This window comes from Chiloscyllium punctatum, chromosome 10, assembly GCF_047496795.1.
Source record: "Chiloscyllium punctatum isolate Juve2018m chromosome 10, sChiPun1.3, whole genome shotgun sequence".
NCBI classification, from domain to species: domain Eukaryota; kingdom Metazoa; phylum Chordata; class Chondrichthyes; order Orectolobiformes; family Hemiscylliidae; genus Chiloscyllium; species Chiloscyllium punctatum.
The window spans coordinates 76,797,023-76,817,400 of record NC_092748.1 but is presented as its reverse complement, the minus strand read 5'-3'; the positions used below and the strand labels follow the sequence as shown (position 1 = coordinate 76,817,400).

The 20,378-nt window shown below is 39.1% G+C and overlaps 1 protein-coding gene across 1 annotated transcript in view; it reads left to right on the top strand.

The window, feature by feature from the left end:
• cfap221 (cilia and flagella associated protein 221) overlaps positions 1 to 20,378 on the top strand; it is a 212,631-nt gene that overhangs the window by 185,120 nt on the left and 7,133 nt on the right. The window contains exons 22-24 of the mRNA XM_072578328.1: positions 1,364 to 1,459; positions 5,931 to 6,041; positions 18,478 to 18,534. Coding sequence (XP_072434429.1) covers positions 1,364 to 1,459; positions 5,931 to 6,041; positions 18,478 to 18,534 — 264 coding nt within the window. The remainder of the gene's footprint in view (positions 1 to 1,363; positions 1,460 to 5,930; positions 6,042 to 18,477; positions 18,535 to 20,378) is intronic.

Here is a 20,378-nt window from a genome sequence, read left to right as displayed (position 1 = left end):
ATTGAGAGATCAGTCCAGTGTTGAACAGCTTTGTAAACAAATACAGGAATATTTATTTTGGATTACTTTTGGTTTTTTGTTTGTCTCAATATATTGCAGTGAAATTATTTGCAAACTAGTCATTTTAGATTAAACATACCAGGATGCACTCTACTTTCAGATGGTTTGAAGCAGTGTTTACTCATTGTTCACTCGTTGTTCTAGACCATGCATGTCAATGATTTATAATAAAGAATTTATGTACATGGGACATGAAGTCATTTAAAAAGGCATACTATTCCCAAGTTAAAGCTCCTTCTCTTTCTTTGGGCTTAAATTTGTCTGGCAATGAAGTTTTAAAAATTGCAAATGTCCTAACAATGTATATAATATTGTTTCTGCCACTTATCAACTCCATATAGTGAGGTTTTCAGAAGTTATAATCAGACGTACCTGGAAATTACTTATAAGCATGACTCTCATTATTAGTATTTTCAGAAATAATTTTAGATTTCTAACACATTCTACATTATAATTTGAACAAGAAATCCATCTCTCCATTCTGCACTGAGCTCTTAACCTGAGCTGGACAAGGTTGGAACAATTGGTTTGTTGTGTGGATGTGCCAGCTCAGTTGGTTGTATAAGCTGCTGCTCATGATGCAGTTTGCTGCCACCATCCGCTTTAAGTATAGCAAGCTAAAAGGTTTGTTTAGCATTGCATGGCAGAGGAAAACCATTTGTTAATCTAACAAGAAGGATTTATTTTAGTTAACAAGATATAGTTATGTTATCAAATCATTACAAGTTGCATTTTTATGATAGACATTGCTGCAGAGACTATGAAGAGGACCTACAGTTAAGTCTCTTTCAGTTGTGATCCTATATCTATATGAAGTTATCATGGTGCTAAGGGCATTCCTTTGTATTAACACTTTCAGACTCAAATACAACATCTCACTCTAAAATTTTCTCGATTAATATTATTCACTTGTATATGGAATTATATATGCCAATATGTCATCTACCCCCAAGCCTCTGACTTTACAATTTCAGGTAAGAGGTTCTGGTAAGAGGTGATAGATATATTCCATGAAGGGTTATATGAGTGTGAGTTGGTGGTATAAATATTGGGAGCTGGTAATCAATGGTGTGTAATTTATGGAGTGTAGCTAACTGAATTAAACCTCTCACTAAATGTTTAGAAAATATTTACCTTCTAGCACATGTCAGAGAGGTAGAAATGAATTGTAGCACCAAACTGAGATATTAGTATTCAATATTGCTTCTGGGACAAAGCTAATACTGTTTTAGAAATTAATTGGACAAATTATGTATTGGTCACATTTAGCATTTATGTTTGTCAATCATTTCTATTTGTCTAGGTCTGACGTTTTCCCATCCGATATGCTTCCTGTTAATGCTCCGACACAATTGGATAGGCTGCCAGATGAGGACAGAGAAAACATAGCCATGGAAAGGTATCTTACTATTGCATTACTTAGTCAGCAGCTTTTCATCTACACAAGGTAATTCACATGCAGCTAATCAAATCAGCTGGAGATGCGCTTTTGAATGATTACTGAAGAGACCATGACATTATTTGATATGAAAAATTGCTAGTAGGCTCTGGATGAACAAAAACCTATGTATGTGTCAAGAGGAGCATGAGAAAATTTTATATTTAATTATTGTAATAATTAGCATGGCATAATTGTTTGCTATTATAGAACCTGAGTATTGCTAAGAAAAGAGACATATTGTCAAAACATTTTATCTTTCGTTCATCAGGACAAAAATGCAAGAATGCCAAATCTAAATGCAATTCTAACTTATAGTGCATGAGTGGGTTACAAGGAGTGTCATAAATATTACTATTTCTTTGAATATAAACCATGAGCTGTCTTCTTTCAAGTTCCTTGCAGCACTGGTTCATGGGAAAAATGTGGATTCTCAAGTCTTGTTAGTGAAAGATAAATCTTACTTAAAGTCAGTCCTTCCAGGATAGCATTGAAACAAGTGTCAGCGTAAGCCCATAAATCCCATTCTCCATTCCCTAATGCTCAGTTTAATCCCACTTCAGCAGTATCTCACAGAGGTACTGTATTAAAAACTAGGTTAAAACCTAGAGCAATTAAGTTAGCTGGCACAAAGTTTAGACATGCTTGAACATGCAGTTTTAGATAGACTATATGTAATTGTTAACAGCCTTGATTAATATTGTGATGACAAGTAAATAGCTTCTGAGTTGTGTTTTTTGGCAGAAGAAAAATAGATTACTGTTTTATGAAGGAAATGGGTTAGAATTTCAAACAATTAAAATGGAATAAACTGGCAGAGATATCTTTCAACTATTAATCTTTCAACTTTTATTAGTAGACTGTAGGAGGTCAATATATGGATTGTTTTCATTGAAACTTAGAAGAGTGAGGAGTCATTTGTTTGAAGTGTACGAGATCTTAAATAATCTTTATGAGGTGAATATGGAAAGCATCTCCTCTTGTATGTCAGTCCAGAACCATAAAGCACACTTTTGAAATTAGAGGTTGTCCTTTTAGAGCAGAGATAAGGGGAACATGTCTCTCTCAGAGGGTTGGGTAACCTTGGAACTCATTGCCTCAGGAGGTGGTGGATATATTGGGCAACCGAAGGCAGGGACATGGGGGAAGAGCAGGTGGATGTAAGTGGTTGCATGATGATATATCTCAGAATAGGTCCAGCCAGATTTGGCAACTCTCAGTAATTGAAAAAGCTGTTATGAACCACAGCATTTTGTTTCAATGATATTTCATCTCCATTTTCTGAAATAAAAAACAAACTAACACTTCATATGTCACAAGATCGCAGATTCCACTTTTCCGTTATAACTTTACTGCTCATTGTACAATGGTAAGACCAATCTCCATTAAAAGCCTTATTTATTTTCATTTGTACACTGGTTCTACCAATAGATGATTTCAGCCAAAAAAGTGGATTTTAAAATTGCAAATGTACCTAGTATGGGAGATCTTGTTCATACCGAGATATACACACAAGAAACTAGGCAATTTTTCAAAGTGCCACATCTCACCATCTTCAATGATGATTGATGGTGTATCAATGGGTGCCATGCAGCTTGCAGTTGACAGACATTTCTATCAATCTTCTGTTGTCATCCAGACACTGATTCCTTTCCGCTCTCTGGTGGTAACAGGTATAATGTATAGGAAACCATGAGGATAAATTAACCTCTTGACTTTCAGTAACTTAACCTGAATATTTCCTTTTACTTACCACCAATATGTAATTCATGTAAATTAACCTCACTGCCTCCGATAAGTTGTCCCAATTATGTTACATTGATTACTTCACAAGCATTTTGCATCCAAGTTGTCTAAAGAGAGATTATTTTAGTCCCCAAATAGGTCAAACAGTGAAAGTGATTTTCATGCAGTTTCACAAAAGATTAATTTTTCCATATTCCCCCACTCAGGAAGTTAACTTTCCTAGATCCCAATTAACAAAATCAGGTGACTTCTGTTTCAAAATACAGGAAGAATTTCCACATCGGATACATTGTTTATTGTGTCCATCTTTCTCCTCCCTTCCCTCCTTCTTAAACTTGCACCATAACTAGTTTGGTGTCTGTTTGTCATCTAACTCTCTTTAATCTCCCAAAATAAACTTTCTCACTGCAACCTCTATTTCCAGCTTGACTATGCATATATGATCTTCACACTGTGTTAGATCTTCACACTGTCTTCGAGCTAGTGATCCCTTCTAGTTTGCTTTACCGTCACATGACTCTGATATCATCATGGCATCATTATTATAATTGTCATTATTTATTTGTGCTTCTGATATTCATCCCATTACGCAACAATAACAAATCCAAACTCCAGTGAAATTGATTCCTTACATTCCAAAGGACTGGTTTGTACCGAGAATTACTTGCCGCTTTCTATTTCCTGTTCCCAGCAAACACAATTCTGCAGCCTGACTACCAGCTATTTACAAATCAGGCTCTGAGCTCCAAACATACACTGAAGGTTAGAAGACAGAGCTCACCTAGAGCCATGTGCATGCATGGCTTCACACCACACATCTGTGGAGTTCCTCTTAGTCATTCTGTCATAGGCGTAGGCTATTCAGCTCATCAACCCTGCCTGACCATTTAGTACAACCATGGCTGACTGAACACTTCAATGCTTCTTGCTTACCTCATCTCCATAAACCTGTATGTCACTGGTAATTAGAAAGTCAAGAATCTCTATCTTAAACATACTCAAAAGACTAAGCCACAACAGCCTTCTGCAGTAGAGAATATCAGAGGTTCCCTGAGTACCTGATAATAGGTGCAATTATCTAACCTGTTAATCCCTATAGGTATTTTGTAGGTTTCAATTAGATCAACTCTCATTCTTCAAAGCTCTAGGGAGTACAGGTCCAATTTGGCCAATTTCTCTTCATAGAACAGACCAGCCATCCCAGGAATAAGTCTAGTGAAGCTTTGTTGCACTCCCTCTATGGTAATTATATGTTTTCTGACATAACGAGACTAAAACTGCACATTGTGTTGTAGGTGCAATCTAACCAAGCTCTTATGGTTCAAGCAAGACTTCACTACTCCTGTACTGAAATCCTTTTGAAATAAAGACTAATGCTCCATTGTCTTTCCTAATAGCTTGCTATACCTGCATTTTAGCAATCAATGACTTATCAACAAGGAAACCTTGGTCCCTTTGTTCATATACATTTTCTAACCTTAGTTTTTTTACGAAATATACTGTACATCTGTTCCAAAGTGGTTGATCTCACATTTTTCCACATCATATTCTATCTACTATGTTCTTGCCATTTGCTAAGCTTATCCAAATCCTTCTGAAGCTGCTTTATATCTTCCTCATAGCACACTTTCCCACTTGTACCATCTATAAATTTGAAAATACTACATTTGGTCCCAGTCTCCAAATCATTGATATATATTTGTGAACAGTTGGTTCCCAAGTATTGACCTTTGTGATAGATACAGCCTGCCAACACAAAGATGGCCCACTTATTCATGTTCTCACTTTTCTGTCTATTAGCCAATCGTTAGTCCATGCTAGAATATTACCTCATATCCTGTGTTTTAATCTTTCTGTCTTTTCTAAGACCAGTCAGGTCTTAGGTAAACAACCAGGAACTATTTTCATCCAGCTCCAGATGCTAATAAGAAAGTATTCCAATTCCCAGGTGATAGTGCAGTATTTTTGGATGAGGTTTTTGAGTTTGAGTGGGGTGTTGCCAAAAGTAAAAGAAAGACAAAACGTGGGGCAAAGGGTTGGGTCCTCAGGGGGAGAATTTGAAGAAGCAAAATGAGGACATCAAAACAATTTGGGTAAAGGACATCTGGGCATTTGAAAATCAGGAAACGTAATGAAAATCTGTGATAACCCTGGAAAAACTGGGAGTCTGGTCACCCAAACTAAAATTCAATTTGTCATTTAAAGGCTAAATATCAGCATAAATGAATTAAATCAAAATACCTATTAAGTGTTCAGATGCTGATTAATGCTATGAATGCTATAGTTTGTTCTGTGCTCAAAATATTGTTCCATATACATTTAATTGAGCTTTGAAAGTGTGCCTCAAGTAATTTAAATTAAATACTTCACTCAAATAAGAATCCATTTCATTTTAAAATATTGATTCTTTTACCTCCCAGAAACAGAAGATTTTAATTCTAATTTATTTTTGCATTGAAAAATATCGGCATAGTATTGAAAAGCAGGATATCAGAAGCAGTTAAACTCTTAGAATATCACGGAATTGGTTAAATGACTTTCATATAAAATTCCTAACCTGTGGCCTGATATTAATAGCATACCTGAATTACAAAGTATAGAAATAAAAATAGAAACCAAACAAAATTAGATTTTTGCTGTGTTAAAATATATGGTATTTGTGATAATGTTGTGGCTTGCTTCATAGTTCTGAAGAAGTTGACCTAACACCAGAAATGTTGGAAGCTGAATTCACAATGATTGAAAGTCCATTACAATTACCAGAGAGTCCAAAGGATGAAACAGCAAAAGACGATGGGTAGGTACTTTATGTTACATGTTATCTGACAACTGTTCACACATTGAAATGTTCACATCTTTAACTTTGGAAGAAATGTTCAAGGTATCACTTGATTTAAGCAGGGATAGACAAGTAGGTGAATTGGATGGGCCTCCTACTTTCCTGCATATTAAAGGAAATGAAAACCAGGCATCATTTCTGGTGAACAGCTGTTCTGATATTGTCAGTATTACTGGTTTTGTGGAGTTACCCTCCATAGCTTCTGGAAACTTTATGCTGAGACTTCAAGCAGGCTAGCAATAAACTATTTCGCAAGAAATAATTGCTACTGTCATTGTGTGCAATAATTTTCAAAATTGCTCATAATATCACCTTTAAAATGAGACTTATTCTTCCTCTATGATAGCTTGAACTGAGTGTAAATAATCCAGAGAGAGTGATGAGAAAAGACATTTATTGAAATGATATGATGGTAGGGAGGATGCTTCAATGAGAGAGATATTAGAGAAAATGGGATTCTTCATTATAGCAAAGATCAGAATAGAGTTGATAGAATGTGTGACAATAAAAATGGACATCATTGCATCCGTTTTTCAGGCATGGGCCTAATAATGGCAGATAAGTGGCCCAGCAGCTCCCGTGTGACCCTGAATTCATAGACTGATGTAAAGTACTATAAGCTCTAATTACGTTAAGGATCTCAATTTCATGTAATCTGAAACTACTGGAAGGACTTAGCTGGTTGGCAGCATTCTGGGAGGAGAAAAACAGGGCCAGTGCTTCTAGTCAATTACCTTTCATGAGTACATGCCGCATCAACCACTCTGTTCTGATCAGAGGAGGATTTAAAATTTTTACCACCATAAATTGTCAAATGTCAAATACATCTGGTGAGCTGTCTAGTTAGCCAATTGCTCAAAGTTCTTTTAAACTGGCATCAATTCTTGCCTAGAATTACCAGGGCGGTACTGGTCTCAGTGATAGATTCTTTCTTGAAATAGAAATCAGGATCCTGTGACATGATATTAATAGGGCCCTCAATCACCTATGGGACTAAACCAAGTAAGCTTAAGAGAGTCCCTACCTAAAATGTCTCCCATAAGTGATAATGTCCGCCTTTATGAACAGAAGTCTGGTTGGTGCAGCCAATAACTGCACTACATCTAACCCAATAAACATACAGCGCAAAATTCATGTTTTGTCTACTTCCACTTCAGTGGGTGTGGGCAGTTTGTAAATTGTTACTCACATGCCCAAATAACAATATGATTTTTTTCACTTCCTGTCTCATATTACAGCTCCTTTGCATTAAATTTCCTAATTTATTGCATTTCCTGGTAACTTCTTATGTTTCATTTATAAGGACACTAAAACTCTCTAGATATCAACATTTAACAGTCTCTCAACTTGTAAAAATGTTCCATTGAAAGTGGATGATTTCCCAGTTTGCTGCGTTATATTCTGTTGTCTTTCACAGGTTCTTAACAAGACTATATCTCTTTGCAGCCTTCTTTATTGATCCTTGTAACACTTCACTAGTTACATCTAGACATTCCAATTATGAATATTTTTCCTACTTTCTATTTTCAGTTTGTTACTCAATATCCAATCCATGTTAACATGTTACTTCTGATCCTTCCAGCCCTCTTTCTCATTATGGCTGATACAGATTTAGAGTAATATCTATTCTTTTACTCAGAGATGATTGAATCATACAATTTTGTCAGGAGTAGCAGTGTGTATCAGTGTGATGTCTCTTTTGTGAATTGATCTTTGTGTAAGGTTTTCATTTTTTATTTGTGTATCAGATGTCAGCTTGTACCATATCTTGTGTAAATATCCATAAGCCTTGTGGAATATCAAAGTCTTCCTCCATTCCTTCACAATGTGTTTATTTCACTTACTGTGAGCAGCATTTAGCTTTCCAAGAATCATTAGGGTTGAAGTTGCATTGACAGATCACAGAGACATGGCTGCAAGCAGATCAGGGCTGGGAACTAAATGCTAATGAAAGGACAAGCAGATGAGTCAGGATTGTCTAATTAGTAACAAATTAAATGAAATCAATAGCAAGAAGTAATTTAGAGTGGGAAGGTGTAACCGGAACATGTGGATAGAGCTGAGGGATTGAAAAGGAAATAAGACCCTGATGGAGTTGTGTACAGGCCACCTAGCAGTAGTAGGACATGGGGAAGAAAATAAATAAGGCACATGAGGAAGGCACTATTACAATAATCATAGGAGACTTCTATATACAGGTGGTCTGGTCTGAAGGTGGATACATCACATAGACTGAATGGACTACACCCCCAGAGTTCTGGATGAGATAGCTAAGGAAATTTTGGAGGTGTTGATTGTGATTTTCAAGAATTTCTGAGTCAGGGAGGGACCCAGAGGACTGGAAAATGGCTAATGTAGCACCCTGTTTCAGAAGGAAGGGAGAGAAAGAAGATAGGAAGTTATAAACTGGTTAGCCTAACCTTGGTCATTGCTAAGATTTTAGAGTCCATTATTAAGGATGAGATTGCAGAGTACTTGGAAGTACACGGTTAAATAGGGTAACTCAACATGGCTTTGTCAAGGAGAGGTCATGGCTTACAAAGCTGTTCAATTTCATTGAGGAGGTAATGGGCAGGTTAGACAAAGAAGAGCCAATAGACATGATCTATTTGGTTTTCCAGAAGGCCTTTGATCAGGTGCTACAAAGGAGACTGCTGAATAAGAGAAGAACCCGTGGGTTAAGGGCAAGATTCTGCATGTATACAGTATTGGTTGACTGGCAGAAAACAGACAGGAGTGATTAAGGGAAATTTCTAAGGATGGCAACAGGTGACTAGTTGAGTTCTTAGGGGTCCATTTGAGACCACAACTATTCATGTTATACGTTAACGATGTGGATGAAGGAACTGAGTATTTTTGCTAAGTTTACAGATGACACAAAGATAGGTAAAGGGACAGTTAGTATTGAGGCAGTAGGGAAGCTACAGAAGGACTAGACAGGCTAGGAGAATGGCAGTTGGAATACAGTATGAGGTAATGCACTTGGGAAGGAAGAATAAAGATATTGTCTATTTTCTAAGTGGAGAATAGCTCTGGAAATTTGATGCAGAAAGGGACTTGGAAGTCCTAGATATGGATTCCCTTAAGGTTAACATGCATGTTCAGTTGGCAGTTAGGAAGACAAGTGCAATGTTAGCATTCATTTCAAGAGAGCAAGTACATAAGTGCAGAAATGTACTACTGAGGCTGTATGAGGCTCTGGTCAAATTGCATTTGGAATATTGTGAGTAGTTTTGGGACCCTACATCTAAGAAAGGTTTAGCTGGCATTGTAGGGGATCCAGAGGAAGTTTACAAAAATGATCCCAGAGATGAACAGTTTGTCGTAGAAGGGGCAGTTGAGGACTTTGAATCTGTACTTGATGCAGACTAGAAGGATACAGGTGGATCTGATTGAAACTTACAGATTACAGAAATGCCTGGATCGAGTGAATGTGGAGAAGTTGTTTGCACTAGTAGGAGAGAACCTAATGGCATGGCCTCATGATGAAGGGACAGACTTTAAAATTAAAATGAGGTGGAATTTCTTCAGCCAGAGGGTGGTTAAATTTTGGAACTCATTGCCACAGAAGGCTGGGAGGCCAAGTCATTGAGTATATGTAAGACAGAGATAGATAGGTTCTTAATTGATAACAAGATCAACAGTTACTGATAGAAGGCATGAGAACTGGGTTGAAAACATGATTGACTGGCAGAGCAGAGTCAATGGCCTAATTCTGTTCCTGTGTCTTGTGGTCTTATGGCTGTATAATAGACTTGATCAGAAAGGGATATCCATGATTTCAGGAAGCATTTATGGCCATTGTTGAGGCATTATTGAATGAGAAGGTATCAATTTTCTGGACTTGCTATCAGATTACAACATTGCTGTGAATGGATTGAGGTATTCATGTACAATAACCAATGTAGTGGGTTTTTAAAAATTGTTACTTAGCCTACTTTGCCAAATCAACCTGTTCAGAGATGTGATTACACACTTCCAGAGAAGGTAGGACTTGAACCCAAGTCTCTCAGTCCAAGGGTAGGGACATTACACCTGTGTCATATGAGGGTCCTTAATGCGCTGGGGTTAACATGAAGGTTCCAATTACGCATTGTATTTTTGTATTTAATTGGACATCAACAAATTAATTGTGACTACGTCTACTTCATTCCAATGCACGTAATTCAGTATGGAGTCACAAGGGATTACTCTTGTTTGTCACCTCATTAAAAAACTTCTGAAAACCTAAATATAGTCCACACACTGCTTTCTTCTCATGTACCCTGCTAGCTACAACCTCAAAATACACAAATTAGTCAAATATGATTTTCCTTTTATAAACATTGTTGACTCTGTCTAATCATGTTAAATTTTCCTGAGTGCTCTGTACCACACTGTTCCTAACACATTTTGGTTTATTTTCTTCACTGAGGTTAGGCTAACTGGCCAATAGCTTGTAGTTTACTCTCATTGTCTTGAAAAGATTACTATTTTTGCAAACAAAGGATGAAATCTTCTGCTTCTCATGGAACCAGGAAGCATTATAGGCTGGGGAAACGATCAGACTAAAGCATTCAGTCCTCATGGGTTTGAAGAAAAGTTGAACTTCTCATCAGCAAGATTCTGCCAACCAAAGTATGATGTAAAGCATTGGTGAACAATCAAAAATACCACTGGCACTGCAGCTAGCTATAAATATCAGAGAAACAATTTTGGAGGTGACTGAGGATATCATGGGCAGGTATTACTCACGTATGCTGGCTCTTCCAAGAAGACCTATGTCAGTATCGATTGGGAGGCAATCCAAAGCTGACTGGCAGAGGAAGGCACTTCGGCACTGAACTTTTGTGCGAGCGATTCTTTCGTGGAAATGTGTGGAATATTGCAGTCTGCCACTTGCAAATGCATCAGCATGGTGGCTAATGTCCTGCACAAGTGAAAGAAATTGTTCAATTCATAACAGACTGATAGCCAAACAGCCAGTGCTGTGTGATTTGTTACCATTGGAAGATTTCTACAGATTAATGGGCAATTGATTGCAGACAAGTGGTGCTGAGAGCTTCCTGTGAACAGCCAGCAGCATTCATAAACCTAAAGGGCCTTTACTTGCTGAGCGTACAACTGGTTTGTGAGCTCTGGAAACAAATCGTTCACATATATGTGCACTACCCAATCAACTGTCACGATTTGTACATCTTCACTAACTCTTCAATGCCAAAAGTGTTTTCTTCCTCTCATCAATGTCAATGGTGGCTCTTGGTTGACAGCAATTACCAACAAAAGGCCTGGCTCATAATATTTTCCTGCTTATCTTTGCAACATCTGAAAATTTGGCCTCCATGCCTTCATTCGCCATCCCTATGCCATTGATATAAATTTTAAAAATTGAGGACCCTCACTTGTTGCATCCTGCCAATTTGAAAAAGACCCATTTATGCCACTGCCTTTTTTCTGCCAGCCAGCCAATTGTTTGAGTATGCTTGAACCTTACATTGCTCACACCCCATATTGTAAACTATCTTGCACAATGACCCCAAGGAAAACTGCTGCAGACATATTTGTCTCATACATTAGAATCTGCATGCACGCGTCATTTTAAAAAGGAGTTACTCATGTCTCTGAGACATTCTCCAAATGGGAACTTTGTTTTTCAAAGACCTCTGTCATGCAGACACCAGAAATTCATTCAGTTATTCATTCACTCACACACTCACTTTGTGCCCTTAAAGCTTCTTAATCTTTGCAGCCCTGTTGAGGTTGCAGAGTTGAGTTGCAGGCAGACTGTGAACACCACTGTGGGAGATGTCCCTGGCCCAAGGGCTCTGGCTACTGAGGATTTTCTGCACAAGTGCAGAAATGAGGTCATTGGCAGAGGGGACAAGCACCCTTGGAGGCCATAGGAGGAAACAGCTCAATTTGTGCCTGATAACACACCCCAAGTCCTTGAGAAGGCCTACCTCCTTCCAGAAGGAGGCTTCACCCTTCTCTCTCACTGCTGCAGTAATGGGGATTTGCTTCTTAGTGACAAGGAATATCCACAGAAGATCTGGTTAGTAACATCAGTACAAGATCCTTAAAATGCAGCAGTGGAGAGGAACAGTGGTGCTCTTACCTCAATAAGGGCAATAATGGAGCAGACTATTGGATTGCTAAAGATGAGTTTCTACTGCTTAGACTACTTGGGTGGAATGATTAGATTAGATTCTCTACAGTGTGGTAACAGGCCCTTCGACCCAACAAGCCCACACCGACCCTTGGAAGAGTAACCCACCCAGACCCACTTCCCTCTGACTAATGGACCTAATACTATAGGCAATTTAGCATGGCCAAATCACCTGACCTGCACATCTTTGGAATTTGGGAGGAAACCTGAGTACCAGAGGAAACACACGCAGGCACAAGGAGAATGTACAAACTCCACACAGACAGTCGCCTGAGGCTGGAATCAAACCCAGGTCCCTGATGCTGTGAGGCAATAGTGCTAACCACTAAGCCAACGTGCCACCGCAATGTTGCAGTACTTTCCATAAATAGTGTTCAGAATTATTGTAGTCTGCTGCACCCTGCACAACTTTGTGCTAAGTGGAGAAGAATGTCAAGGGAGTACAGGTCCAAGCGCATGTACAGCAACACTGTGCATTCATTTGGTCCTTGCTCTCCAAGGTTATCAATGGAGGCAGCCAAGTCTTTGCATGTCAGAGCCTTGACAGCAATCAGAACTTGGGCACTACTCCTCTACCTTTTGTCATAGGCTGAAAATGTACTCTAAAAGTCTCTGCTGGATAGAGAATGCTGGAGAAATTCAGCAGGTCTGGTAGCATGTGTGGAGAGAGAAACAGAGTTAACATTGTCCAGTATGACTTCTTCAGAAATCCACAATGTTTTGTCTTTAGTCTGTGGCAAATGTTCCTTTGCTTACCCTTCAACAGATCTGTTATGGCTGAACCCAGGCATAGATTCAGCTTGGTCTCCAGCAGTCCCCTGAGCATCAGAGACCTCAGATATCACATCCTCTGTTAACTATGGACACAAGTCTGTAATATGCTCCCCAGAGTGTGTCGCTGACCCAGTCTAGGATGTGTGCTCACCAAAGCAAAAGCCTCTGCCTTGGTTCAGGATACAGGCTAGTAGCATGGCAGTGCTTCCTATTAGAGTTCTAAGTCAACCTCCCTAGAGCTGGTTTGTGATAGCGCCAAGCAAAGTCAGGCTTTTTAATGTCTTAATTGCTGCAATATCCTGCAGTGAAGGATGAAATAGTTATGCACAAACCCTTTTCTCAACAGTGTTTCACTGTATATCCACACACCAGACTGGAGACATCTCCACTAGATGGCTGTGACATTCTGCTCTCTCCATCAATATGGTTAGGCCACATTTGGAGTACTGTGTGCAGTTCTGGTCGCCTCACTTTAGGAAAGCTTTGGAGAGGGTGCAGAGAAGATTTACCAGGACGTTGCCTGGAATGGAGAATAGGTCGTATGAGGATAGGTTGACAGTTCTCGGCCTTTTCTCGCTGGAACGGCGAAGGATGAGGGGTGACTTGATAGAGGTTTATAAGATGATCAGAGGAATAGATAGAGTAGACAGTCAGAAACTTCTTCCCCGGGTACAACAGAGTGTTACAAGGGGACATAAATTTAAGGTGAAGGGTGGAAGGTATAGGGGAGATGTCAGGGGTGGGTTCTTTACCCAGAGAGTGGTGGGGGCATGGGATGCGCTGCCCGTGGGAGTGGTAGAGTCAGAATCATTGGCGACCTTTAAGCGGCATTTGGATAGGTACATGGATGGGTGCTTAATCTAGGATAGAAGTTCGGCACAACATCGTGGGCCGAAGGGCCTGTTCTGTGCTGTATTGTTCTATGTTCTATGTTCTATGTTCTATAGTTCTATCTCTGTCTTCATCAACAAGTCCTGATGCCTTCTCATCAGCTAATGTCTATTCAATATTCAAGACTCCTCCTCATGGTGTCTTGGAAAGTTCTAACCTATTATGATCAGTTTTCTCCTACAGTCAGATAGAATTGTCACCCCAATGAGTGCATGAATACTTTATGAGCAAGCGTGCCAACTCAGCGCCTGATCCCTCTCCAGTAAGTGTTTGACACCCTTCATTGTCTTGCAACTAGTCAAGCATTCACACCATGAAGTAGTTTCCACATATGTCCACACATGATCCAAATGGAGTACGGCCCAAACTGCTGTCTGACAGTTCCTAACCCATTTTTACACTGTCTATGGTGGAATCTTGTTGGCATGTCATTAGTCTCATCTGGCAGCCAGAGAAAGGTGAGAGACCATTACTGTCTCTTTTCACAGAGGCCCACTGAGCCACAAACCAGTGAAGCAGTGCCAAGGCCAGAGATGAAACATTCCCTGGAATTAAGACTTGCACACAGCAATGCTGCAGAGGAGGCCAGAGTTTCTGCATTACAGAGTAAGCTAGGCTACAGGTAAATAATATTGGAGTTTTAGGGCTGGGTGCTCAGTGTAGGTTTTATGAGGAGTGTAGGACAGGGACATGAACAGAATAAAAAGCATATAGAGGTGGCTGTCAGCAGGCTTACCATTCACCACGTCTAGTGTTTCAAACACTGACTGCCTTTAATAAGGTGAACAATACACCCCACTCCCATCTCACTCCCTAAAGGTCAAAGGTCAGTCCCATGGTCAACCATGGGTATTCTCGCAGGACAATTCCAGCAAAGGCAAAAAGGCAGTGGGGTTTAGGTACACCCCTGCCTGCCTAAGTTAATGCCCTATTAGCCTCCATGCACATCACTAGCAACAGCAGAAGATTCTGTCCAAAGTCTCTGATATGGAATTAGTCTGAGTTGTTTGCTCCATTATCTTAAAGGATTTTAGGTTTCAAAATAAAACAGAACAAAGTAATTTATTTTCCTTCAAGTTATTGTAAAGTAGGCAATAGTCTCACTAGGTTTTAAGCCAACATATATTGAAGGAAGATTTTCTTATATTGCACTTTTTTGAAATTGGCTCAGTTATATTTCTAAGTCATTCCAGAGATGTAGCTGTTGACAAGACAGTATTTGTTGCCCATCTCTAATTGGGAAGTTAGTGGTGAGACATCTTATTTAACCGCTGAGTCCCCAGTACACCCACAGTGCCGTGAGGATGGTAGTTCCAAGACTTTAACCCAGCAGCAATGAAGAAACAATGATGTAGTTCAAGTCAGGATGATGTAAGGCTTAAATAGGAAATTGCTTCCCATAGTCTACTGCCCTTGACCTAGTAGTCATTCGAGATCATAGATTTGAAAGGGACTGGTGGAAGATCCTTGGAAAGTCACTCAGTGCATTTAGGAGTAAGCATTCAGCATACACTGCTGAAACTATGTGTCAGAAGAAAAAGGAGTGAGTATAAAAGGGGATGGATGCCAAAAATGCATGCTGTCTTTTTTTTTGGATTGTGTTGAGCTTCTTGAATGCTGTTCAAGTTTTTTTCCAATTCAGGAGTATTTCACCACACTCCTAACTCAACGTTTGAATATGGTGGAGAGGACTTGGAGGTGTTACTTGCTGCAGAATTCTCAGCCTCTAACCTGATTTTTCAGCTACAGCATTTATATAGCTGGTTCAGTTTGGTTTCTGGTCGATGGAACTCCCAGATTTATTGATAGAGAGGAAATCAGTGATGGTGATGCCATCAAATGTCATGGGAAGTACATTAAATTCTGTCTTATTTAAGATAGTCATTATTATGCCTGGCACTTGTGTGGCATTACCCATCAGTATGAGAAAGCTTCTATGTGCCAGTGACATTGGAGAATTTTACTAGTGAGTATAGAACCTCATTATTTAAATTGCAACCAGTAGCAAAAATTACTGGTGGCTGAAGAGTTGGAGTAGAAGGGAGGGTTTTAGATTCCCAGACCACTAATATCATTTTTGGAGAAGTTAGGATCCATATAAGTCCAACGTATTGTATCTGCATTGGAACAGGAGGCTTGCTATTGTGGTTGGTCAGACTTAAACTCATTTGGCAAGGGGATGAGATGGGATGAGAAGTGGAGGTACATTTGGTGGTAATGCACAAACAAGTAAAGAAGAAGAACCAAGTTAATCAAGAAAGCAGTGCAAATATAGTCAAGCTAAAGCAAAAGGTAGCATCACAAGGCTGGATGGCATTTAATTTTAATGCAAAGAGTCTTTCAAGGAGACTGATGAGTTGTGTGTGTTGATCAATGGGTAGAGATAAAGTATTATTGCTAGCATGAAGACATAGTTAAGGAAGGGAGTACTGGCAGCTCAATACTGCAGGGAATTGAATCTTTAGGTGAGATGGGAATTGTAATAGAGGAGATGATATCTACATTGATCAAAAAGTCAATTATTGCAGTAAAGAGTTTTGATATTTGAAAGGTTTCTCAAATGGGTCCTTATGAGTAGAGCCCTGTTTAAGAAGGGAGTAGGGCACAAGACAGGAAATTACTGACCAATTAGCCTGACCTTGGTCGTTGGTAAGATTTTGGAGTCCATTGTGAAGGATGAGATTTCCAATTACTTGAAATTGCATGTTAAAAAGGATGAAGTCAGCATGGTTTCATGAAGAGGAGGTCATGCCTGACAAATCTGTTAGAATGCTTTGAGGAGGTAACAAGCATGTTAGACCAAGGAGAGCCAATGGATGTTATATAACTGGACTTCCAGAAGGCCTTTGACAAGGGACCACATAGGAGACTGCTGAGTAAGATAGAGACCCAGGATGTCAGAGGCAAGGTACTAGCAAAAATAAAAGATTGGCAGTCTGGCTGAAAGCGGGGAATGTGGATAAAAGGATCCTTCTCAGAATGGTAGCTGGTGACTGGTGGTGTTCCACAAGGGTCAGTGTTGGGACCACAACTTTTCACTTTATACATGAATGATGAAGATGAGGGAACTGAGGGCATTTTAGCCAGGTTTTCAGATAATACAAAGATAAGTTAAGGGATAGGTAATATTGAGGAGGCAGGGAGAATGCAGAAGGATTTATACAGGTTAGGAGAGTGGTCAAGGAAGTAGCAGCTGGAATACAATGTGGGAAACTGTGAGGTCATGTACTTTGGCAGGAAGAATAGAGGCATGGACTATTTTCTAAATGGGGAGAAAATTCAGAAATCTGAAGTGCAAAGAGACTTGGGAGTTCTAGTCCAGGATTCTTTAAAGATAAACTTGCAGACAGAGTCGGTAGTTAGGAAGGCAAATACAATGTTGCCATTTATTTCAAGAGGACTATAATATTAAAGAAGGGATGTACTCCTGAGGCTATATAAAGCTCTGGTCAGACCACATTTAGAGTATTGTGAGCAATTTTAGGTCCCATATCTCAGGAAGGATGTACTGGCCCTGGCGCGGGTCCAGAGGAGGTACACAAGAATGATCGCAAGAATGAAAAACTTAACATATGAGGAACATTTGCTTACTCTGCATCGATACTCGATGGAGTTTAGAAAGATAAGGGAGATCTAATCAAAACTTACAGAATACTGAATGGCTTGGACAGAATGGACGTTGGGAAGATGTTTCCATTGGTAGGAGATACTAAGATCCAAGGGCACAACCTTATAATAAAAGGAAGACCCTTTAATATAGAGATAAGGAGAAAGCTCTTCAGCCACAGTACGGTGAATCTATGGAATTCATTGCCAAAGAAGGCTGTGGAGGTCAGGTCATTGTGTAGATTTAAGACTGAGATGGATAGGTTCTTGATTGTCAAGGGGATCAAGGGTTATGGGAGAAAGTGGGAGAATGGAGTTGAGAAGCTTATCACTCATGATTAAATGGTGGAGCAAACTTGATGGACTGAATGGCCTAATTTCTGCTCCTTTGTCTTAGAGGCAGCAGTCACTTTGCTGGGAGTGTACTATACATAGACCACCAAATAGTCATAGAGAGATAAAAAGATACATAAGTAGCAAATCTCAGAAGTATTAGAAAATTATAGTGTAATAATAGGGGATTTCAACCTGCCTGATATTAACTAGGATAGACAAAGCATTTAGAGGAGACAGAGTTCTTATAATGCATCCAACATTTGTCTAGTTCTGAGGAAGAGTCACTGGACCTGGAACATTAACTCTGATTTCTCTTCACAGATGCTACTGGACCTGCTGAGCTTTACCAGCAATTTCTGTTTTTCTATACGTGATATTTGACTTTATTAGTCAAGAGATTGAATACAAGAGGAAAGAAGTTATGATGGAGCTGCATGTAACATTAGTTAGGCCACAACTGGGGTACTGTGTGTATTTCTGTTCGTCACACTGTAAGAAGGACGTGATTGCACTGAGAGGGTGCAGAAGAGATTCCTCAGGATGTTGCCTGGGCTGGAGTGGATTCAGCTAAGCTGGGGTTGTTTGAGATTTCACTTTCTTTAGAAATAATATTAATCACAAATCTGTCTTATTTTCTTTCAGTGAGCCATTAAAGGCTAATCTTTCACAAACATCTTTTACTGATGAGATCGTTACAAGGTAAATATTGCATGAACAGTTGGTAACTAATTGTCCTTTGTCTGAAATATCTAAGATCTGCACACAGCTGCTGCTTTTATATTTTCCTGCAAATTTTTAACCAGTTCAACAATGGAAGTTGAGTCCTCATATTGCAACTTGTTTCACCTGTAAAACATGATATGTACAGCACTGTCACCCATAGCCAGGATATTCAAATTATTTAAAAAAAAAATGTTTTAATTGCCGATTCAAAATTGTTTCAGGGCTCTATGGCTCACAATGTTATCATTAGAAGAGAGAATATCAAATAATAAAATGAGATTCAAAGAACACACCAATTTAGAGATTATTAATAAAAGTCATGATTTATTTAAACACATCACTGAAACTCAAGTCATCAAACACAGAAATGAAAACATTTTGGGCAATTAACATAATTATTAAGAACCTGAATAATTACATAAAGAACATTTAGTTAAACTAATAGACAAAATCATATTCACAAATCAAACAATTTACATTCTCTCCCAATTTTGTTCTCTGTCAATAGTAGCCAAAAAAAATGACAAAATACTGCTGGCTTACCCTTCATTGCCTAATGGCTCAGAAGTTTCCAAGCGAACGAGTAAGCTTAGGATACCACATGATTTGCATATTCTGAATCACCCTTTATTGAATATTTAAAATATTATGTCGACCATGATGTGAAACATTTCAGTCAAAACCAGCAATCCATGTTTTTATATTCCAATCAGATGCACAAACATTTTCAACTTAATTTTCTCCATAAGACAATCAGTTACAATTTCTCAATCCCATTAATACAACTGTAAGAAAGATACTGATTTCAATCCCTTCTGATTTATGGACAAAAAGAAAGAAATGCTATGGATCTAAGCTTCAGAAATGAACACCATGACTGATTTCCTCAGGGAATGCCTAAAGTGCCAATTTGGTAACTTCTGACCTCTGCATTCCAAAGACTGGCACTTCCTCAAAACAGGCATTAGACCCTGAAGCATGATGCTGCTTTGAATAGTCCAAGGGAGAAACAATGGGCTGGATTTACCACATTCACGAGGAAAGGGATGGTAGATGGAGATGGGGTTTTGGAAGTTTGTGTAAAATGATAAGAGGAGGCATATGGTACAAGACCTGTCATCTTCTCATTGCCATGCCATTTAGCCAGCAGTGCTAGAGAGATGATTGCCTTCCCATCTGAGGCTAAATTGTCCACTTAAGTAAACAAGTAAGAGGCACTTGCTCCCATTGCTGGCAGGTAGGCCCTCCTTAGTTCAAGGAGGGGGACTTGCAGGCAACAGTGGCAGCCCCATGGTGTCCCCTGCCCTCATAAACTACCCAAACTGCCCCTACCAAGTTGGGGTCTACCTGACTGGCCCCAGTGCTCCCAAATCCCAATTATCTGGTTAGGAGGGTTGCATGCTTCCTTAAAATACACTTTCTCCAGGTGAAGTCCCAGCAGTGGCTGCCTTTACTAGTGCCACCACTGAGCTACCAACTGGCATTCACTCCTGGGGATAGACAATTGTCCTTTGAAGACACCTTAAGAAAATAAATTAAATTATTCAAGTTCTTAATAATTATGTTAATTGCCCAAAATGTTTTCATTTCTGTGCTTGATGATTTGAGTTTCAGCTTTGTGTTTAAATAAATCTTGACTTTTATTAATAATTTCTAAATTGGTGTGTTCTTTAAATCTCATTTTATTCTTTGATATTCTCTCTTCTAATGAAAGATTGTGAGCCATAGAGCCCTGAAACAATTTTAAATTGGCAATTAAAGCAATTTAATGATCTCTTTTAATAGTTTGAACATCCTGGCTACGGGTGACAGTGCTGTAA